At 42.5% G+C, this 8,528-nt stretch overlaps 1 protein-coding gene across 4 annotated transcripts in view; it reads left to right on the plus strand.

The window, feature by feature from the left end:
* DOCK10 (dedicator of cytokinesis 10) overlaps positions 1-4,019 on the plus strand; it is a gene marked incomplete at both ends in the record, with an annotated part of 282,115 nt that extends 278,096 nt beyond the window's left edge. For 3 of the 4 annotated variants that reach the window (XM_080719857.1, XM_080719855.1, XM_080719858.1), the window contains 3 exons: positions 82-182; positions 374-512; positions 3,897-4,019. In XM_080719857.1, the coding sequence (XP_080575983.1) occupies positions 82-182; positions 374-512; positions 3,897-4,019 (363 nt within the window). Of the gene's footprint in view, positions 1-81; positions 183-373; positions 513-1,701; positions 1,778-3,896 lie in introns of all 4 variants that reach the window. The other variant, XM_080719856.1, reaches the window with a different exon arrangement.
* Between the last annotated feature and the right edge of the window lie 4,509 nt (positions 4,020-8,528).

Consider the following 8,528-nt stretch of genomic DNA (forward strand, 5'->3'; position numbering starts at 1 on the left):
AGAAGCCGCACCATGCAGCCATGGAGGAGGTCCCCTGGAGGCTTCAGGGGCTGCCTCAGCCAGTTCTCTTCTCTGCCCTAGGTCAATGCCGGGCCAATGGCCTATGCACGAGCTTTTCTTGAAGAAACAAATGCAAAGAAATACCCTGACAACCAAGTAAAACTTTTGAAGGAAATCTTCAGGTAAGATTCTCTGTGTCAGAATGTCCGTCTTTGAACTGCTTCACTGGGGTGGGGAGAATTTCCCAGGAAGCCACCCAGCCATCCTCCTGGAGGCGACGGATCAATCCACAGGCCATCCTTGAGCCTCAAGTCCCTGACTCAGTGCCACGTCCTATGGCTGTTTTTTAATTTGCTTGATGATGTCGCTAAAGGCAATTTGCAGACGCGTGTGGGCAGGCCCTGGACGTGAACGAGCGCCTCATCAAGGAGGACCAGCTGGAGTACCAGGAGGAGCTGAGGTCCCACTACAAGGACATGCTCAGTGAACTGTCCGCCATCATGAACGAGCAGGTGAGCTTGTCTTGACGGGGTGCTCACTGCTAGGTCGGGGAGAGCCTGGCTTCTTGCTGTAGAAATCACTGCACTCTGTCAACACGATGTTACTGGGTTCTCTCCACTCTGCACAACAGCCCCTAGCTCAACTCAGAGCCCAGGTTAGGGGAAAATCCATAGAAAAAGAGTATGAGGTGAGAACCTAGATGCTTTCCACAATTCTACAATTTTTGGAGATGTCTCTCCAAACATATGAGCTGTTGTTTTTATAATAAATAAGTCTGCTAAGACATTGAGGACCATTGGGTAGGATTCCATTAGGATTTGCTGCCACTTTTCTGTTCCCCATGCCTACCTGGGAACCTCATAACCCCTAGGATTGGAGGCGAAGTTCCACACTTCGCCACTAGGGGTCTCTGCACTGGGCTCAGGAGGAACTGGACTAGTCATGGCCCTTTATCCTCAACACGTCCGCTGTGGAGGCTGGGCCTCCTGCAAAAGTAGGATAGAACTCAACCCCTATCCCACATGTAAGTCATCCATGATTTCCAGTGTGTATCCAACGGGATCTATAAGATTGTGCACAAAGTGCAGCTGTTCCATAATCACAGTATTTTGGGGGTGCTAAAATCAAGTCATTGAAAACTAAATGCTCTTTCCCTAGCCTACTTCAAGCATCCCTCAGCCTCACACTCCTCCTGGACATCGCATCCCCTGTGGTCTTTACACAATAATGGAGGAACTAGTCTCCTAGCAGTGCCTCAGTACATAGTAATCACTTGTTTAATAGGAATTATCTTTTTCTTATGATCTAGCACTAACACTATTTGCAAAACATGAAATGTCTAATCTTTGGTTGTAAATGCATGTTTCATATATGTTTTATTTTTTGATTTTCCATAAACATCTTTAACTCTCCATTGTAGCTAGGAAAAGAAATAGGTGATTGATTTATGTTGAAGAGAATAAACCTCCCTGGACAGGGCTCCTCCTGGAGTTAGTATTAGTGTGGGCCTTTTGAGGAGCGATGGGAATTAAGTTCTTAGGAGATGGCTTGAAAGCACAGGAGAAATCCTAATTCTGGGACTGAAATAGAAAGAACAAGTAATGAATGGAAGCAATGGGGAAGTAAGACTCATCTCCAGCTATAGGTTGTGTCTGACCTTGGAACTTCTGGCAAAAATGCTTTTCTCTTTTTTCCTGGCAGCTCTGTCGAGGTCCGTGTTTATACAGCTTCTGTTCCTCTGTGTCTAGTATTTCCCTCAGTACTGTAAGCAAAAGTGGTATGTTTCCTTTCCTTTTGTCTACTTTGTTTTTTGTGGCCTTCTGGTCTACCTATCCCTTCCTAGCTGTTCATTTTCCCCGGTCACCTTCATATTAGCTGATGTTCTATAAGTTTTTACTTCATCAAAACAGTTTCAGCTAGGTGTGTTGGTGCAAGCCTGTAATCCCAGTACTTGGGAGGCTAAGATAGGAGGACTACAGGTTCGAGGACAGCCTCAGCAAGCAGTGAGACTCTCATCAACCTAGTGATACCTGGTTTTAAAATTAAAAATTAAAAAAAAAGGTCTGGAGGTTGTAGCTTAGAGGTAGAATGCCCCTGGGTCCAGTCCTCAGTACCACACAAAAATAGAAAGATAGATAAATAAATAAAATAAAACAGTTTCATTTCTACTTCTGGATAGTGGGGGGAAAGCCTACTGGTAAAAACTGTAGTTAACATCTTAGCTTTTAAAAGGAAAATTCTTACCCCATCAACTTCAAAAATGTATTTGAGCTCATTTGTTTCTAGTTCTAAGATGTATAATACCACAAGCTAAAAGAAAACTGCAAAGACCAATTGATTACAGGGAGAAAAATACAATTTCTTTTCCAGGAAATCTTTGCAAAAAGAAGGAAAATTTGTCTTTGAGCTTCCTGGAATTACTGACACAAAGAAAAGAACCCGTTTGATTGCACAGATTGTATTATTCTTTAAAAATAAAACAGATCTATTGGTAGGAAAGACAGACATTCTTCTGGTCCTGAGCTTGCATAGGGATTTGTCACAAAGGTGTTTATATATAAGGATGCCTTCACATGTCTATGCTCTTATGCACATATTCTAGAAACAGGTATCTCCATTATTACAATGGATAAAGAAATGCTACCATTAACTTTGGTAATTAGAGATGATTAGAATTGACAGGCATAAAAATATACATAGAAACAAAGAATTAGTTATGCAAGTCAATCCATGAGTGTCCAGAAACATCTGAGCTAGGAGAGCACTGTGATGACGTCTAGTTAACGGAAGAACCTTCAGCCCGAGGGAAGAGATGGAACAGCAAATGGAGATGTTGCGATAACATCATTCGAATCAGTAGTTACAGGCAGTGAATTGCTTTTAGAGGCAGCTAGAATTTCACAGTGTCGTGGGTAACCAAGAAATAAATATTTATTTGGCTTAGGCCAAAAGGCTGCATATAAGTTCACAGATGAATATAAATACAGAGTATGTTTCAACATCCAGGAAGAACATCAGTCAAGTGAAGTCAACTTTACTAATGAATATCAAACATAAAGTGCAGGGAAAAGAATAGACCCATCCTGTTACAGTGCCAAAAGTGCAAGGTGTGAATGTCTATTGCGGTTAGAGTCTTGGATGCTCTTTGAGCACATAAGCAACCAAATCGTTAACACAGAGCCTTGTGGCATTAATCATGAAGGGAATTCATCGGTCGTACAGGAGACTCGGATGCTGAGATGCTGGGTCCTCTGTGGAAGACAGAAGTAGCATTCCTCTCTTGGAAGTGAAATAAAGCTAGAGGTCAGGGTTCTATGTAGTAACAAGTAAAGTTAATGGGAAAATATTCCTACCTAGAAATTGAAGGTATTTACTGAGTCTCTTCTGTACGAAAGCACATTAGAGGTACCTGAGGTTTCTGTGGATGCCCTTGTTGCTATTTTTACAAATCATTATTAAAATGCCTCCAATAGTAAAGTACCACTTAGATAGATTGACATTATTTCAAGCAAAATTAGGTCAGTTTGTTTCTCATATTAAAATTCAAACATTTAGATAAGGCTCCCAGTGTTTCTTTCTTTCCAGGTAGATTCTGACAATATAAGCTTTAAATCCTGGAATTACTGAAATGCATTTATTTGTGAATGTTTGTGTATTTACAAATTTCTATCTGATAATCAGGGAGTATTTGGAAACTACTTTAAATATTGCCATAATAACCAGCTCCTGAGCTTCAGACCTCCGTAGATAAGGGTACTTTCCAAATTTACTGATACCCCACAAAGAGAATAAAAGCAACCATTCTGGATTTTAATTTTGTGTCTGGGGATACAAATATCAACCTCCTTATTATGATTTTGTTGTGCTTTTGTTTGCTTGCTTGCTTTTGCCTTAAGATTACGGGCAGGGACGACCCAGCAAAGCGCGGAGTGGAACGAACCTGCACGCGTGTCATTAGCAAGCCGGGCTCCACTCTGCCCACCGTCTCGGTCTCGGTCTCGCCCAGCGCTGAAGTCTGAAAGGAGGGCGGAGGGCTGCGGGCATCAGACCCACCTCTCAGAGAACGTTCTCACTTTGCAGCTAATCTCAGAGAAGCGAGAGACGGATTTAATTTATTTGAAGTTTTTATGGTGTTAATATTTGTGTTTACCTCGCTAGCTTGAGAATTTTGCCGGCCTCTGAATTTGCACATTTCCTTATCATTTTGTGTTTTCTTGAGTGGTGTTGATCGAGCCAAGCTGAATATTTGTCATGAAATTCCAACGAATGTGTAGCTTGAAAACAAACTCCGATTTCATGTCAGTTATAATATGTCCAATATCCGGTCCTCGTACACATATTTTAAAGGTCAAAGTGAATGTTTTTGTAACATTTAAGCATATTTCATATGTAAATAGAAGATTGTAAAATATATGGTTTTTACCAAATTTAAAAGAATGTTTTTAGTTATTACTTATGACAGTACTAAAATTCTATGAATAACATTTCAGGCACTATTATATTAAAATATTTGTGTATGTGTAAAAACGTGTTGATAAATACTAATCTTTAAAATTTGTGGAGTTCCTTTATTTGTAATATATGTGCTCTTAAAAGCAACCGGATGTGAAATTATAGAAGTATTTTGTTGATGTTAATAGAAATAAAAAATACAATTACTTTGCATTTGGTTTATTCTTGAAGGGTGGGTGAGGCAGTATAAAATAATTCATTGCAGGTATATTGAATATAATCCCCTACTCAATATTTATGATTCCTTACCAAGAAGTCAGAGAAGAACCTAGACCTCAGCTAGACAGCTCCTCCAAAGATGAACTGAATAGATCAAGGCATTCATTTTTTAATTTTATTTATTTACTTATTTATTTATTTATTTGGTGGTACTGGGGTTCCTGGAAGCCCTTCTACTTCTGGGCTACACTCCCAGACCTATTTTTTTTTTACATTTTTTTTTTTGAAACAGGCTCTCCTAAGCCAGCGCACGGGGCTGGCTTCGAACCTGCGCGATCCTCCTGTCTCTGCCTCCCAAGCGTGGGGATTACAAGCGTGCGCCACCACGCCCGGCCCAGGGCATTCATTTTATCTATGAGAATATTTATCTATGAGAATATCTATGGAATAATTTTTTAAAAAAATACAGTGAGTCAGATTCCTGAAGGTTGTGGTAACTATTAATACTATTCACAAGTTTTTTTTTTATATATACCCTACAAATTTGTGGTGGGATTGTACTTTCCAGGCTCTTTTGAAGTTACTTTTTTTGAGCATGTGACTTGCTTTACCCATTGAAATGTGAGCCAGTGATATTTCACTTTAGGTGAAATTTCTAAAAGCTTGAAAGTGAGCTGGGTACGTGGCAATTGCATGTAATCCCAATACTTGGGAGGCTGAGACAAGAGACTTGCATTTTTGCGGCCAACCTCAGCAACTTAGGCTCAATTTTAAAATATAAATAAGTAAAGGGGGCTAGGGACTCAGAGGTACAATGGCACTGGATCCATCCCCAAGTATTAAAAAAAAAAAAGCCAGGAAGTAGTTCTGCTCAATCCCCTTCTCCTAATGTTCTCATCTTTACCCAGGCCCCAATTGACTTATACAAGGAGACACTATTGCACTTCCTACTGGCAACCCTTAAACTTGAGTAGACACAGATCAGACAAATGTTTCATGTCTAATTGTGGACAGCAGGTCACCTACTTCTGAATCAGGCAGGACATGGGTTACAATGTGTGTTTCCTTCAAACCTTCTGAAATAGAAACTCATAAGGGCAGTGTCCCTATGGCATTCTTAGACATACCGAGGCTTAAAAATGACTGAATCCTCTGCTAATTAACTGTCCTTTGCAGGAGATGCCGCCTTGTAGAACAGTGACCAGATTTTTAATTACCAAGACATTGAATCCTTATTGTATATTCTTTTTCATCTTTACACAAATTTTGCTTAAAGTAATAGTCCTCAAAACAGGCTCAGTTTAAAAAAAAAAAAACAGTGTGACAAATCCCCCAGTTCTACAGACAGAGATACTGAAAATAAGACAAAATTATCAAACAGAATCAGTGGACCTGATACATGGGTACCGTCATCGTTCTGCCCCTTGACCATTCGACACCCGCCACAGCTACCTCTCCATTCTTGTTTTAAAGAGAAAAATGCGCAGACTGTAAATAAATTTATATTTTCATTAGCAATTGCTTTATGTCCATTATCCAAACATAGAACATCCCTATCCTGTGTTTGCACTCAGATGGGAGCTAATATGAACAGGCTAATTGATGCATTTCATTCAAGATGAAGAGCTTGTACGTGGGGGAAATCAGCCCTGACTGTAGAAGGACTTCACATAGTTGCAGACTGATGTCTTATCATGTTAGGATATTAGTCAAACTGAAGAAGGCCACAAAGTATGTACTGTAAAATCCCACACTTTCTATGAGTATCAGAAAATGAAAACCCTTTGAGAGCAGATGAAACAGAATGATCCTACAGCAAATTAATATTCCTCAGATTACAAGGGGCCCTAATACCACTTGTATCAGGAAGGAATTGTATGACACATAATATATATCATGTTCTATGCTGACAATATGTTTTTGTTCAGAAAAATGATGAGGTAAAGTCATGATTATCATTTTGATACCACACCCACAACCACCCTCCATGACTGAGACTCTGTTCCTTTAGCTGTGGGACTTTTAGCAGATGACAGCTTTCACTTGAGACCCTCTTGCCCAAGGCAAGCTAGTAGAAAAAAGGAGACGGGGGCGTGGGTACTTTGTAGAGTGGTGTATGCTCGTGTCCCGTGCTAGTTGTGCATTAAAACCTTCCCATCATCAACCGTGGCGACGCTCTCTGCCATCCCAAATCATCCCCAAAGCAATCAACAGGAGCTGATTCTCACTAGTCAAAGCCTGAGAACCGCTAAGAGTGACGCAGGTGAATAATGCTAATCAGAGAAGTTCAAAAGTATAAAGTCTATCTAGGATCCTGAATTTTTCTAAGAGGGTAAAAGGGAGATTAAGGAAAGACAAAGCTGGCATCCAAGAGCCAGTCTTCCGAGCCTCGGACCTGGCAGTGTCCTGACCAGGGACTAGAAGATCCCTGGTCCACTTAGAAGCCCTCTCCCCTCCTGGGCAGGAGCTCATTTGCTTGCGATGGAGCATGGTAAGCGTCGTACACAGGAGGAGCTGCTCTGACCGGAGGGCAGATGAGCATGCTTGGTTTCAGAACATGGGCGGTTAAAGTGTTATAGATGAATTCGGGAGCTGTCATCAAAGAAATATATCCACATAAAATCCCAGTGTGTTTTGCTCTTACCTCATCTCTTGAGATTTCTATAATGGTGATCGTGTGGGAGGAGCTGAGGGATGAGAGAGGAAGAACATGATGGAGAGATTTATCAGTGGCAAGAGATATGACAGTGAATATTCAGGGTTGATTTTAGAATGATAGGAGAGAGATTAAGTCATGGTTCTGTGGGAGAACTTCCAAGCAGCAAACCAAGCCCATGAGAAGCTTTTCGTGTCTCAGCTCAAAAACATTCCTTTGGAGAAGATAATAATGATTGAGCCTGAATAACTGAGTAAAGTTTACAAAAACTAACTCTAACACTAGGGAGGAGGATTCTCCAGAGAATCTGCATGTCATTTTCTTGCATCATTTGACAGTAATGCCATAGCTATAACATCATTGTTTCTAGGATATATTCTAATGTAAAAAGGATGTTGGTTGAGCACACGCTTGTAATCCTGGTACCTGGGAGGCTGAGACAGTAGGATTGTAGGTTCACAGCCAGCATCAGCTATTTAGGGAGGCCCTCCGCAACTTAGTGAGACCCTGTTTCAAAATAAAGAATAAGGGGGCACGCCGGACCCCGGAAGAGCAGGGGCCTGGGTCGCAGGACTCTGGGCCCCAGGCCGGGCCGCATGGAGCACGCCAGACCCCTGGAGAAACCGGGCCCAGTCATAAGACCCTGGGTCCTGGGCAGGGGTCAGGCGGGGCATGCTGGACCCCGGAAGAGCAGGGGCCCGGGTCACAGGACTCTGGGACCCAGGCAGGACCGCGCAGAGCATGCAAGACCCCTGGAGAGACCGGGGCCCGGCCGCAAGGCCCTGGGCCCCGGGAGGGGGTCAGTTGGAGCACACTGGACCCCCTGAGAAACTGGGCTGGGTTGCAGGACCCTGGGCCCTGGGCAGGATCACTTGGAGCACGCCAGACCCCTAGAGAAACCGGGACCCGGTCACAAGGCCCTGGGCCCTGGGTGGGGTCAGGCAGGGCATGCCAGACTCCTGGAAGAGCCAGGGCCCAGGTCGCAGGACTCTGGGCCCCAGGCAGAGTTGTGTGGAACACGCTGGACCCCTGGGGAAACTGGGCCGGGTCACAGTGCTACTGAATGCCTGATCCCACTACCTCCTCAAACCACACATACTGTCTTCTCTTATTAAAAAAAAATAAAAAAAGGAAATGAAAAAGAAAAAAGAAAAATATTAGAGAGGGGTCAAGAAGGCCGTGGCGGATGCCAGGATACTGG

This window comes from Muscardinus avellanarius (genome assembly GCF_963383645.1).
Source record: "Muscardinus avellanarius genome assembly, chromosome: 2".
Classification (NCBI taxonomy): Eukaryota; Metazoa; Chordata; class Mammalia; order Rodentia; family Gliridae; genus Muscardinus; species Muscardinus avellanarius.